Here is a 14,288-nt window from a genome sequence, read left to right on the forward strand (position 1 = left end):
AAACAACAACAACAACAACAGAAGAACATTCACCAACTGCGTTTTGCGCCCTCTTTTCAATTTAAACAACCCAGATCTATCTATTCCAATTGCTTTACAGCTGGAGGAAAAAGCTTAGAAGTTGAAGATTTGAAACATTGTGGTTGATGTGTCATTCAAACTATGAAGGGAACTGCAGTCCTCACATAATACAGACCACATCAGACCTAATCCTCAAGCCTCCCAATAAGGATCAGTGACATCAATCAATAACCATTTTCCCAAATCCCACTGATTTATTATGAAGCTTTCTTGAGGCAGTAATCCAGTTCAATTAGGTGTTACAAGTTCCCTGACAGATGTCACTATTAACAGTTTACAAAAAGAGGTAATAAAATACAAACTTTAGTTTTTTATCTCTTTGTCTATTACGCCTGCTTTGTGTGTGAATCTATTCTCCACCTGTCACACACACACACACACACACACACACACACACACACACACACACACACGCACACGCACACACATAAACTCTATTGATGTAGAGTGTGCTTTAGGGAGGAACACATCTGTCAAAGAAGTGGATGCCAGTACTGCAGAGTATGAACTGAGGACAGAGGATATTACGCTACTTAGCATGGAGCGCTTACTGCATTTGCACACACGCACGTACACACACACACACACACTAATTTATTCTTTATATTGTGTATTACATTTACTCCTGTGATTTGCCTGTCAGTCAGTCAGTGGGCAAGAATACCAAAATTTGACCCCTGGCAGCTGTGAGGACGAGCGTGTAACTGTCTTCACGTTTAAGTATTCGGGTTGCACTTTAATTTTGGTTCTTACCTTTAAGGTACAAGTTCATAGAGACGGAGCTAATCTGCAGTGTTTGTGTAACACGGTTTATTTAATCCGATGCACTTGGTGATCGCGGCTCCAGACCGATGCAGCACAGCGTGATTTAGCGGCATTGATATATTGTTCACTTCTATGTTTTATTGGATAGGATGTTAATGAATGAGAATAAACCCCGTATTTTAAAACAAGACCTCGGCCTCGTGTTCATTACTGGAGGGAGCTACAGAGCGTGTGGGTCGTGTTCTCGTTTCTGCCACTTTAAATGTAATCCGATAAACAAACTATAAAAATGGAACATGGCTGTAATATTTACAAGTGAGCCAGGCAGCTGTACTTCTTCTCTCTGTACTGAGGCAGACTGGCGCTACAGTGACTCACTATCACCTCTAGAGGAACAAGTGGTATCACAAGACTGGACGGAGCGGCGCTAGTCAGTTAGCATACATCTTTGACATAATGTCAACACTGTTACCTCTTTACATTCTGCTGATAATGTTAGTTAATTGTCTTAACATTTTAAGTTTTAAATTCAGGCATATCTTACACATTGAACCTTTAATTAATAAAACCGAACAATCTTGAATTCCATGTCTGATTGCATATCATCCAGTCTTGATTGTTTGTTGGTTTTATTATTATTATTATTATTATTATTATTATTATTATTATTAGTCAATTAATCAGCAACTATTTTTATAATCTAGTAATATATTTAGTAATTTTTTCATTAAAAATGGCAAACATTCTTATATGCTTATTACACACAATTGGTATTTTTTAAATTACACACGACGGTCATCAATTTTGATGACAAATAAGCTGTCAGCTGAAGGTAGGACGGCATGCTGTCCTGTCCTACTAATCACTTATCCATTAAAGGTGTTGTAAAGGCCATTTGAGTTTATTAAGCTTGTTTAATGAAGAAGGAAAAGACCTAAATTGCCTCTCTTCCTCTTCATACCAGGTTTAGTTGTTAAGACGGTGTTTATTATGTGATGTTGCATGAAAGGCTCAAACACTGACAGAATGCATCAACGGAACAATAGGCAGTCACCAGTTGGAGATTTCTCTGCAGGTCGCCAGCTGAAGAGGACAGCACGGCTTGTGACTCAAGCTGCTCTCTTCTTTCTCCCGACCTATCCGTCACTCCACAGCGGCGCACACCAGGCGCTGACAGGCCGGATAGGACTTTCAGCTGCATTACATCAGCAATAGGTTATCTGCGGGACTCATAGAGAGAAGGGGACAGTGCTGAGGCAATACAACAAGCAAGATCACACAAAACATATTGCATACTGAATCAACACAAATACTAATATCTTCAAAATAGATCTCCAAGTTAAATCTAATAGTCATTCAAGTTTCAAAGTCATCTAAATTATTAAAAAGCTGTCAGGTCTTCCACCTGAAGAAGACCATGGAGTGTAAAATGTCCCCTGGGTTGTGTCATTCCATCTTAAGCCTCTGGTCATGTGTCTGTTTTATCACAGCTCTATGTTGGAGATCAAGCCCCTGGAGAATGTGTGAAGAGCTGTTGGCAACAAGCTGCCCGCTAAATGACCCTTTCCCTTGTCCCAGGTAACATAATGTAGCAACTGTGTAAAGACCCTTTAATACATCAGTTCTTCTCAGGGGGGTTTCTTGTTGAAAAACACAGAAAAGAAGCATTTGACAATTTAGGAAATAAGTTTATTTTCAAATCATCGAACATTATGGCACTTTTGACATTACTGATCGTATATCGTACAGAAGGCAATATTCCCAAAATGTCGAACTACTCATTCCAAGATACCGTCATGATGATATTGTACATTATTTGTATTTTTATAGAGCAGAACATATTTATAGCTAGAAGTTATATCTGAGTGAGCGAGACTGGACAACTGAACAAAACCTCATCAACAACCTCTCTGTATTGTGCCTGCACAGAATAGACGGTATATTATAACACCAGATTACGTGTGAGCTATTTGTGCATTATATTAATACTATTTCAGTTTGGTAACTGAACTTGTTTGGTTTGTTAACAGAATTGAAAGTTGACACGATAATTCAAAGCTCGAAAATTCCAATATTTGTTTCTAATATAACACGACGAGGCATAGATTCCCTCAACAAGACATTTGAGAGCAAAATTACAGGCCTAACCTCATCTTGCTTCCACCAGTTAAAGTAGAATTTAATGTCTCCAGTTATTTGATAGCTTAATTGTTACTATTTCATGTTGATAATGGCTTCCCACAGCTTTCATTATGTGAAATTTTTGAGAATTATCATATCAGTGACTTCACAAATTATTATTTTGTCCCATTGCAATAATGGCCACATAATATGCTAAATACTGTAATGCAAACTGTGCTTGTTAGAGCATAGAATATAATATCTGAAACTTTAAATTGAGTTTCCTCTGATATTGCTTTTGCTTTACTCAGTGCACTCAAATCCAAATTAAAAACCATATTTACCATGATAGTCACAACTTTTTAAACTATCAGCGAGGAATGTTACTATTCATTTTTGGAACAATGATGTCAATACTGTAAGTCAAAAACTTTTTTAATTAAAAAAATATCATTTCCTCACAGTGTGTTGAAACCATAAAAAAGCCAGTCAACATGTTAGAGCTGTTACAGGCGTTAAGTTCAGGAGCTGAAGAGGCAGCGCTGCTCTCAGCAGCAGGCTGCAGCACTGTTTGGTGCCTGAGGTGTGGTGACATGATGCGAGCTGACAGGTGGCACCATGGGTAATAGCGCTAAAACTCCCATAATGCAGTCCACTAAGGCCCCATCCTAATTCTCTGACCAAACCAGAAGTGCACATCTACTCACTCCGTGCTACTTACCACACTGTAATTAAAATCTGCAGGATGGTCACAGTTATTATATAGCTTTAAGGTTTGGGGTGAGTCAAATTAACTTGAAGCCAAGGGCTGTTTGCACACAGGAGGTGTCTTATTTTCAAAGGATTTGGATTATCCGTAGGGGCAGACGTTGCATCTTGCTGATTTTGGGACTGAAATGACTCACTCTAGACTTGAGATCACTTGTCCTGTTATGATGCTGAGGTGAGCAGGTGGAGGAACCGTTTTACAATATCAAATATGAGTTCACAGATTCAGATGAATAGCACAAACAGCAACATTTCTTGCATTGATTTCTTTATTTTTTTTCCCATCAAAAGAAATGCACAGATCAGCAAAGCTACTACATACAAATGGCCATACAATAGCAATTACATTTTGTTCTTTTTTGAAGGTGTTCAGTAAGTTATGCTGCATTCAGCAAAAAAGGTCAGTCAAATCAAACCAATGCTGTTCTTCCATGTTCAAATGAAAAAGTTCAGCCAGAGAACTACATACGTATCTGGACAGCTCCTTGTTACTGCTCCAGGAGAATTACTGTACTTACATACAATAAAGAAGAAACAAAAGTTTTGCATAGCTTCATTGTAATGTAGATACAGTACTGTAAGGCACTTCATGAAAGAATTAGGCATTTTTTTTAATCCTACATAATAAACATTTTTGCCAATTCCTTCTAAAACATCATCTCAATATGCAAGGTTACAACATCTGAAAAAAAAAAAAATAATTCTCATATCACATTTTTGCGCATCTAAGTCTACCGAACTCCTTTACTTTTCTTTTGGCATTAAGTCTCAAGTTCAACATTCATAAAACATTGAAGTTGGGTTCTTGTGCATAATATGACTGACACATTGTCCCATAACCCCACAAAACCCAGTGTTTCTCAAAAAGACAAAAAAAAATTGTGCAATGATTTGGGGTTATGTGGGGTAAAAGGCAACACGCTGTCAAAGACGAGTCCCAAAACTTAAAGAAACAATGTCTGGGCAAGTTACAGGTCGTTTCCTCCTAGACTGGCAGAGTACCAACAGAGGTACATCGGACACGGTGGGAGACGTTTCTCTTTTTAGATAAAAAAAAGTAGTTTTGTCTCGTTACTCCTCAGGCCAGTCTGTAGCATTGGCGGGATAACTGTGTGGTGTTGTAGTCCAGCAGCTGTAGGAAGGACTACATGTCCCAGCATTCCACTTAATATGGATAGAGGTAAAGAGGATGCATGTGCTCTATCCGAGCTGATCTTCGTACTGTTTGCGGAAGCAATCTCCAGCTGGGAAGAAATCCCAGCAGCGCTCCTGGTACATCTTCCACACGTATGACTCCTTGAGTCAGACACACATACATGAACAATTATTAATCAAAATGAATTATTATATTATTAAAGTGGCAATTGACACATTTTGCTTTCACTTATCATTATGAAGTTGATTGCACAACATAATGGCTGTAGAATACTGACATCAGCGTTTAGATTAGTTGAGACTTGAGCGGGACAATGAAATGATTTTACATCAAAATTGCGATTTGTAAAAAGAGCTGCTAATTTAATACTTATTATATAATCAGTGCTGTCTTAATAAGCTGTAGGAAGTTAAAGTTCAATTGATGACCATTGATTATAGTGGCAAAAATGCCAAATGGAATTATAGATATGTCATTATGGCATCAATAGTGCCAGATGTCATTATAGCTGCATTAATGTCAAACTCAGCTGTAGTCAAATAAAGTTTATTCTGTGAGTTAACAAAACAACAAGAACTGTGGCGGTTGCCTGGTTGTTATGCTCACTCTTTAAACGTCTGTGTCTATACATTTTGGTAAAAGCTAAGTATAAATGATAAGCAAAAAGAGTAAATCAGATTTTTATTAACATTGTTTTACTTCCAGGATTGACGACTTTGAAGCAGTTTAACGTGACTCACCAGCAGTTTGTCATTATTACCATAAAAGGCAAAAATGCAGTTGTTCATGAATATATTTGAATATCTTTGAGAAAGGTCAAGATTTACCACAGATGTAATGAGATATTAATAAATGTGAGCTAAATTAGTAAATGTTCCTATGGAACAAGCTACTGCATTTAATCTATTTGTGTAGAAACAAGATATGTTTGTGATAATGCTTATTCCTCTTATTTAATACTAAGTACACCAGAAAAAGAAAATAATCACAATTTAAATTTAACAACAATATTGTTCAGAAAAACTGCAATTATATATTTCCGTTAAATCCCTCGGGCCTAGCACAGACAGACAGCGTCACATTATCTCTGACAGCGACAGGATAATAATCTTAATGTTTTCATTATTTTCGGTCGGTTGAAGATTCCCCAGAGAAAGGTCATTAGTGTAGTCGTACTGTACCTGGCCAGTGTGCTCCGTCTCGTCCTTGTTGATGAGGTACATCAGGAAGAACCTTTACAAAAAGCCAGCACAATGAGACAAAACAAAAATGTCAGACCAGAAAAAAACATGACAAGCTTTCACATTCTCCTACCTAAATATCTCCAACACCACATTAACGGGAAATGTCACATTCTGTTTTTACCAGGAAACAATTTCTGACGCAAGTGTCAAACGAAGTAACACCATTCCATCTCCGTCACCCCGTCACCTGTTGTTTCCCAAATCAAGTGTAAATGGCAACGTGCCGCTGGATCTCTGCGGGCATCGCAGCCTGCCAAACCATGATGAACGCTGCACGAGGGCGGGCTATCACAAACCTATTTTGCAATAAAGTTCATGGCATTAAATAGTAATGAAGCAACATAATGAGGTCGCTCTCATATCCTCCGACCAGCTGACTGTGAGCGCAAATGGACTGAGACCTGATATTGTCACGGGCACAGGAACACTGTGCAGGGGAGGACACACACACACACACACACACACACACACACACACACACACACACACACACACACACACACACACACACACACACACACACACACACACACACACACACACACACACACACACACACACACACACAGGGATACTTACAGGTAGTTGGCCAAATTGTGCTCTTGTAAGGTGTGAGTCTCAAAGCCGTGAGGTGTTGTGTCAAAGTAGTCGTTACCGATCCCACAAATGAAACATTTGGTCTGAGGACAGAAAATGAAAAGATAATTAGAACACCTGCTCTCATTTTGGGCATTTTGCATAATTTTGAAAGGGGCACTTCGCTCATTGTACACACAAAGATCAGTTTACCATCTGGTTAGTACTCAGCCTGTGAACACTTGCAAAAAGTCTTCCAAAACTTTCTAAAGTGTGAAAAACAAAACGATGATAATGATGGCTTCAGGGTTATCTGGGCTAACTTCATCCACTCATACTTTAAATAAATATTTATTTTCCTCTGTCACTGCAACCCCTTGAGGACCAACAGTGTGCTCTGACCTTGATCTGGCTGCGTGTTGCTGAAAAGACTCTGAAGAGAGATGGAGAGCTCAAAAAACAGAAGTAGGCCACATGTATAAACTCAAGATGTCTTGAAAGGAAAGGAATGTCCTTTTCTAACAGACAGTGTTAAAGTTAAGGGCTTACTTCCTGTAAAATATACCAGATATCATGACAATGTAAGAAAAATGTACAAATACCAAAGATGAATTCCTTCCCTGTCTTATATATAGAAGTGGTTTTTTAGTCATTTACAACTGAACGATGATGCATTTTATCTGCTTCCTCATTTGTCGCTTTCACAATCATACAGTAAATAAGGTCAGCAAAGCCTGTTTCAAACAAATTCAAAGGAAAGGACTCAAATTACGAGCTGGCTGCCTGACCGTGGTGTATTCCCTGTTTATATGAGAAAATGGCTGAAATCATATTACGTTCCTTGAGAGGACAAATCCCCTCCCATCCTCAACCCACCCCCTGCTTACCCTGAACCCCCTTCAGCACTCCATAGGTTGCCAATTATGAGTGATAATCAACTCTCACCTCCATGTCCTCTTTGACTTGTTCCTGCTGGTCTCTCAGCTCTCCAAAGGCATCGATGATCAAACCTGCAACCACAAAGGATTTCTCTGTGAGCAACTTGTATACATACTGTGCCTGTGATATCAATGCAATCACAATCTTACACCTTTCACTTCTAAGAAATACACTAGTGGATATACTACTGTGATGGGGAGTATTGTAAAGTCTGAGGACTATCGGTGTCTTTGCATTTGTGGCAGAAGTCATACAATAAGTTTTGTTGAAGTAATGTTAGAAAGAAGCACAAAAAAGTGCGAGTACGACGCTGAAGCTCACCCTGGATGATGGCCAGGAGAATGACGATGACGAAGAAGAAGAAAGTGATGTCAAAAAGGATGCGGTAGAGCTCATAGGGGTCCCCAGCTGGGTCCTCGATCTCATCCCCAATGCCCCCTCCTGCTCTCACCCCGACGTACATGTGGAACAGGTAACACTGCGGAAACACAGATGCAGTGTGAGTACAGACCTCTTCAAGTCAGAGCGTTATAACAATAACAACTTTAAGGAATGCATGTGTTTGATACTTACAGTCATCATGTCGTCACACTTCATATCTGGCTCATCCTCGTCCTCGCTCTTGTTGTAGAACTTCCTGAAGAAGTTGAAGGCCACCACAGTGTAGAGATAGACCACAACTGCCAGCAGGCCCACCGTCAACACCAGCTGAGGAGAAACACAGGCGGCAGTCAGAGAAATGTCACGACCAACTTCCTGTCTATTTATGCACCTGGGGTAGAAACACACGAGACAGAGCTGCCGGTGAAGGTGAGAAAGGAAATGATGGGAGAGTTCAGTGTAGTAACCAATCACACACACATCAGATTTATAATTCTATAAATAAATGTTTACATCTGACTAAAAGCGTTCAGACGCATTTCTACACTGATGAACCCGAACAGCAGTGCAGGAAGCTGCATTTGGATGTATTCATGCTGTGATCGATCTGCCCACAGGCAGCTGAGCGTGGGAGGCCTCGCCATTTGGGTGCATTTCTACCCTTTGAGATGGAGGTGACATTACATTTGATTTGTGCCTCTGGTCGGTTGACATGTGAATCCCCTGCAAGAACCGACAGAATGTCAGAAATGAAGGAGATTGAGTCATTTGAACTCAAATGTCAAAGGAGACTGGGTGCATTTAAATTCACATATACAGTACGCATCCTCGCTTAGTTCTCCTAATGATCTCACGAGGGAGAGATGCGATTGATGGATGCAGAGACACAATATTTGACATCTATATTAACTAGATGACACGTTTATGCTAAACCGAGCATCCGCTACGACATGTTGCACTGAAGGTGACACCAGCCACAGTATGGCACCTGCCAGCAGTGTACAGGAAGTGTAGAGAAACACATTTCTTCCAGGAGTTGGCAAATCAGAGTTCAAAGGAGAGTAGGATTACTCAGGTGTGCAGACGCACAAATGGAAGTGGATGCTCATGCTGCTATTATCCGATTTCTGCTTTGGGGTCATTCTGTACTCCGGTGGTCAAAGATGCTTAAAGCTGTTTTAAGTTTGTGAAGAAAAAAAACCCACAATAGATAATAGATGCAATCAAAACCAAAATATAACAGCATTGATTTCTTCCTACAGTCTTTGGCAGAGTTAACAACAGGCTCGACACTAGTATTACCCAAAATGCCATTAGTGGGGCAAAACCATGGAAACTGTGATAAAAGTGGCTTGTGGTTGCACATCAGGGAGTAAACAGGCGATGGTTACAACCCAACCCCCGACCACTAACTCTGCAGTGACCCCTGCTGCCTGGAAGAAGAGCTGCATGCTCCTCGTCTCTACCTGTTTGCCGTTATGTGTGACAGAGGAGAGGATGGTGCGAAGGGTCTTGAACCCCATGGCGATGTCCAGCAGGTGAGCAGCGAAGAAGAAGTTGTTGTAGTGGCCCAGTATGGACATAGTGGTGTACCACACTAGATACAGGAAGGACTGGTAGAGAAACAAAATGAGAAGTTGATCAGAATCCATCTGTCCGGTCATAATATCATCAATCAACCCATTCATCCATCAAATCATTCACTCTACCAACCATTAAACCACAAAACAGAGCCATTCATCATCCAAACTGTATTCAAACTCACATTATCTGTAAACACCACCCCCAATTTCCACACATGGTACTTTGTGTCGATTGAGCTCAACCTGGCAAAAAAGAAAGATCGATTATGAGCGGCTCATATTCTCGTATTTGACCTCTTTTTCTAAATCCGTCTAATCTCTCACCATGACACCAGTGAAGCCTCCTTGGCAACAGTTTCCTCCGTAGGGTTGAAATCCAGGGCGCTCTTGTCCATCCCCAGCAGCTCTGCTATCCTCTCAGCTCCATACAGGTCTCCGTACTTTTTGATCACCTACAAAGAGCAGCAAAAACAAGCACACGCGTAAGCATCACCAGATCGGGTTCATGGTGTGTTTGCATAACGGATTACACAAGAAATGACACTTACTTTGCGTTTGACAAATTTATCCCAGTAGTTGTTGGGGAAGGAACTGGAAAAAAACAGCAAACCAAAACAAATCTGAATGAATCCTCTGGTTCTAAAAGATTATGAGTTGAACTGCTGTACTGTAGTTGACTCACGGAGTATTGATGACCAATCTGTCCCACTGTCCTTTGATGTCATCGTCTGACGGCTGCTCCGTGATGTAAAGGCCGGCGAACTCCAACTTCCTCGCTATCTCCTTCTCACGTTTGAACACGACCAGTGGCACCTTGGACACAAAGGGAATTCGGCTGCATCGTTAGCGCAGTAAAGGAAATAACATCCAGTTACAAACATTATGGTGTTTGATGTCGTCGTGCTGCGACAGGAAGTGCACGACAGGAAGTGCACGACTGTGCTTGTCAGCGATCACAACATACAAGTGTTTTTATTTAAAGTGTTGAGATATTTAAAAAACAAAATGTCAATGTTTATTTTATTTATTTTTGTGCTGAATGAATATAATAAAATAAAATATTTTTTTACACCTTTAATTAAAAAAATGTAAAAAACGAAATCTAAAGTGATAACAAATCAAGTGTGTTTGGTCAGTTGGTGTTCCTGCACCTTCAGGTAGTAGTATCCAACTACACACAGGAAAGATATGATGGTGTGTAGAATAGCCAGACAGCGAAGCGTTGGCGCCATGTAGCCCGTGCTCTCCTGCAGGACGAAATACTCAAGTGCACCCTCATCTTCCTCCTCCTCCCCAGTTCTGCCTCGACCATCCCAGGGGTCTTCATCGTCTGAGTAATCACCTGTCACCTTAAAAACAATGTTCTCAGGGATTTACCAAAGTACATTCAATCCTTATACTGTATGTATGATGACTTTAATGTCACGCTTACTTTGTAGAAGAGCAGAATAAAGTTGATCGCAAAGGCGACAAAAAGTGCCAGGAAACGAAGGTTGTAGAAGTTTCTGGCCAAATAATTCTGTGAAAATAATAATTTCTGTATTAGTTGTATATATGTGACAATCTGATGTGTGCTCTGATAACATACTTAAGCTAATAGCGCTGATCTTTTTTATTTTTTAAGACTGAGGGAAATATCTAACCAGCATCTTGGTCTGGTAGATTTCCAAGCCAGCGAAGAAGCTGGCCATGAAGACCTCTGGAAGTTCTTTCTTCTGGTTGATCCTCTTCTTGGGGACTTTCTTCTGCACTGGAGGATCTGGAGGGGATTCGTCTTTGGACTTGTCATGGTCCTTCTTCTCACCATCTTCTGAACTGCAACAATCATTTCTTCATTAGTGGCACAGAGAGATACATGCTGCTGACTGCAAGGTCCCACACATATAATGCATGTGACTCTGTGCCATCAGAACATGTTTAAAGACGCTATAATCACATACAAAATGCACAATTTGCAATTCCACTGAGGATGAACAAATGAAGAACACTCACTCTCCTTTCTCTGAATCAGATTTGTAGTCTCCATTTACAACCATCTTCTTTGCAGCCAACTATAAAAAGAAAGACATTGTTTTGACCATCGATCACTTATACAGCAAAACGTCAAAACTAGTGTTGCAGTTTATCCAGCGTCTTTCAGTAAAAAGGGACAAAATTAAACCTTACCCGTAGTGCTGTTTATTCATTTAGATTGTTTTGGTTTGAGTTGCAGAGTGTTAGAGAACAACATTTTAAAAACTCAACAGCAATGTCTCTTTTCAGAAATCATGACCCGGTTACTCAAGATAATCCACAGACCGTGTTGTGAGGAGTTTCATGTCGGAACTATTTTCTTTCTACCGAACAACACCCGCCAACCGTATCATTGTGCAGAGATAAGCGTGCATCTTCTCATGGACGAGAGGTTCTCATGAGCACATCGGAGCTAACATTACAGCACAGCTGAGAAGGACGCCGTTAATGTTTACATATTGTGCTGTAACTCGTCCACGAGAAGACGTGCGCTTCCCTCTGCACGGTTATCAGGTTAACGCGGGTGTAGTTCGGTAGAAAGAAAATAGTTCCAACATGAAACTCCTCACAACACGGTCCGTGTTATCTTAAAAAACATTCACGATTTCTGGAAGGAGACATTGCTGTTGAGTTTTTACAATGTATCGTTTTTTACGCTTTGAGCCCCACAAGCCGAGTGCGTCTAGTTCCATTGTATTCGAGAGAAGGCCGACATCTCTAACACTCTGCGACTCACACCAAAACAATCTAGATTGATAATAACTCTACTGGTAGGAGTAAAAAGACCCTTTAACACATGATTTGGAATAGAAGCACCCTTATTCATTTGGATTTAATATGAGTACTGACTTGTTCCTTCTTCTGCTTCACAGCGCTGGCAATGGACGGAGCATCCCCCACCACCACCTCAGACACATCCCCCAACCCAGGCTCAGCCCCGTGCTTTCCCTCCTTCTTGGGCTGTATGTTCAGCAACTCAGCCATCAGGTCTGCCTCTCCTGCGTCTCCCTGAGACAACTGACCCATCTCCGCCAACGCCGAAGCTTCACTTGCCTCCATCTTCTCCATCTCTAACACGTCGCCGTGGATCCCAAACTGGGTGGGGTCTGGCATGTTTCCCAAGATGTCCGTCACCTTCATGTTCTTGGCCCCTTCGACGAGGCCGCCCCCGAACATGGTGGTCCACAAGATGTGAAAGAAACCCCAAACCAGGCTGTAGACAAAGTGGAAGAGGCCTGTGATGATCATCCAGAAGAAAGAGAAGAAGCCTTGCACCATCTCCCGAACGCTCATCTTCCGGAACTTTCTGTACTGCCGCCTCATGCTCTTGAAAGTGAGCAGCTGGCGAAAGTGGCAGAGGCTTTTTTTCATGGAGATGCAGGCGACTGTAAACGCTGAGGAAGACTCCAACATGACACTTTCCTCCTCTTCCTCCTCCTGGTTTTCCACCACACTCTGGTTGTCGTCCTCGTCTTCTTCTGGACGCTCCACTGGGTCGGGCTCTGAAATTTGAGAAGCCAGCTGCATCTCAAAGATGGTGTCTTCGCAGAATTTGACAAAGAGCTCCATCTTCTCGCTCTCCCCACCTTCGTTGACGACGTCAAAGATAAACTGCCGCTTTGACTCTTTCACCTGAGGCTTTTCCCACTGGGTGCGACTCGACTCACTGATCTCAAAGTAAACTCTCTCGATGCGCTTGGCTCCACCCATGATCTCAATACGACCCAAATAAGGCTCAAAGTAGCTGAGGACGCTCTCAGCCAGGTCGAGGAACGTCGCGAGGCGAGCATCGTGAGGCATATGCTCAGAGAGATTAGTCAGCAACACGGCTACATTAAAGCCAATGTCCTTGGCGGGTTCATGAAATCTCTCCACAAACTGCTCGTAGTTGAACATGTCGTTCTCGTCTGCCTCAGTGCACGAGAGGAGAAACTCAATCTCAGACTGGGAGTACTGTTTCTGGTTCTCCATGGACTTCTGGAAATCTTTCTTCGAGATGACCCCTTTGCGCTCGGGGTCGTACTCCTTGAAGCTGTCCGAGGTGGTCAGGTCCTTCAACTTGAGGAACATGTCGAAAAACTTTAGGATCATCTCCACGTTGCTGGAAGATTCCACCAAGGTGTCCACCATTTGTTTGCCAATGGTACCATTGACAACATTACCTGGGAAGTAATGGAGAAACGAGAGCGAAGCAAAGTTTGTCAGTACACACAACAACAAGCGACGCTCTCCATGCAGATCAAGCATTACAGGCAAACAAATCTGTTATATGAAAGTCATAAAATAGACAATATCCTTGCAAACTATTAGAATGTTAGATTTATGCTGCTGTCTTGACCATGATTCTGGATATCCATTGATATTCATAGTAAAATAAAAACTAAAGATGCTGGCGCAGCTCATATTCAAAAAGTAAACCTTCGAGAAGGGAGAGCATCATGACGATCATGTCCTTCTGCAGGTCTAGCAGCTCCTTCAATAACTCAATCTGACTGGAGTCCTGTGAGGAGAAGACAAAACAAAGGGAAACCTTGTGACTCAAACTGCACTATATCACACAGACTACTGATGGCCTCCCTATACGAGTACAGCCAGCCTGTCTAATATCCCTGAGAGATCAAGGCTGACTCAGATTGTGGGGATCAAAATTGGCCCTGCTGG

General features: G+C 41.5%; 1 protein-coding gene across 1 annotated transcript in view; it reads right to left on the bottom strand.

Annotated features, from left to right (window-relative positions):
* Window positions 1-3,992: 3,992 nt before the first annotated feature.
* Window positions 3,993-14,288, bottom strand: part of LOC115027778 (ryanodine receptor 3) — a 110,059-nt gene continuing 99,763 nt past the window's right edge. Inside the window, exons 89-105 of the mRNA XM_029461266.1 lie at window positions 14,046-14,127; window positions 12,477-13,789; window positions 11,607-11,665; window positions 11,258-11,429; window positions 11,047-11,133; window positions 10,766-10,963; window positions 10,297-10,427; window positions 10,163-10,205; window positions 9,939-10,066; window positions 9,797-9,857; window positions 9,498-9,644; window positions 8,224-8,358; window positions 7,972-8,128; window positions 7,657-7,721; window positions 6,715-6,815; window positions 6,073-6,124; window positions 3,993-5,031 (exon numbers count right to left, since the gene is read on the bottom strand). Coding sequence (XP_029317126.1) covers window positions 4,936-5,031; window positions 6,073-6,124; window positions 6,715-6,815; window positions 7,657-7,721; window positions 7,972-8,128; window positions 8,224-8,358; window positions 9,498-9,644; window positions 9,797-9,857; window positions 9,939-10,066; window positions 10,163-10,205; window positions 10,297-10,427; window positions 10,766-10,963; window positions 11,047-11,133; window positions 11,258-11,429; window positions 11,607-11,665; window positions 12,477-13,789; window positions 14,046-14,127 — 3,027 coding nt within the window. The 3' untranslated portion in view covers window positions 3,993-4,935. The remainder of the gene's footprint in view (window positions 5,032-6,072; window positions 6,125-6,714; window positions 6,816-7,656; window positions 7,722-7,971; window positions 8,129-8,223; window positions 8,359-9,497; window positions 9,645-9,796; window positions 9,858-9,938; window positions 10,067-10,162; window positions 10,206-10,296; window positions 10,428-10,765; window positions 10,964-11,046; window positions 11,134-11,257; window positions 11,430-11,606; window positions 11,666-12,476; window positions 13,790-14,045; window positions 14,128-14,288) is intronic.

Source organism: Cottoperca gobio, chromosome 22 (assembly GCF_900634415.1).
Source record: "Cottoperca gobio chromosome 22, fCotGob3.1, whole genome shotgun sequence".
Classification (NCBI taxonomy): domain Eukaryota; kingdom Metazoa; phylum Chordata; class Actinopteri; order Perciformes; family Bovichtidae; genus Cottoperca; species Cottoperca gobio.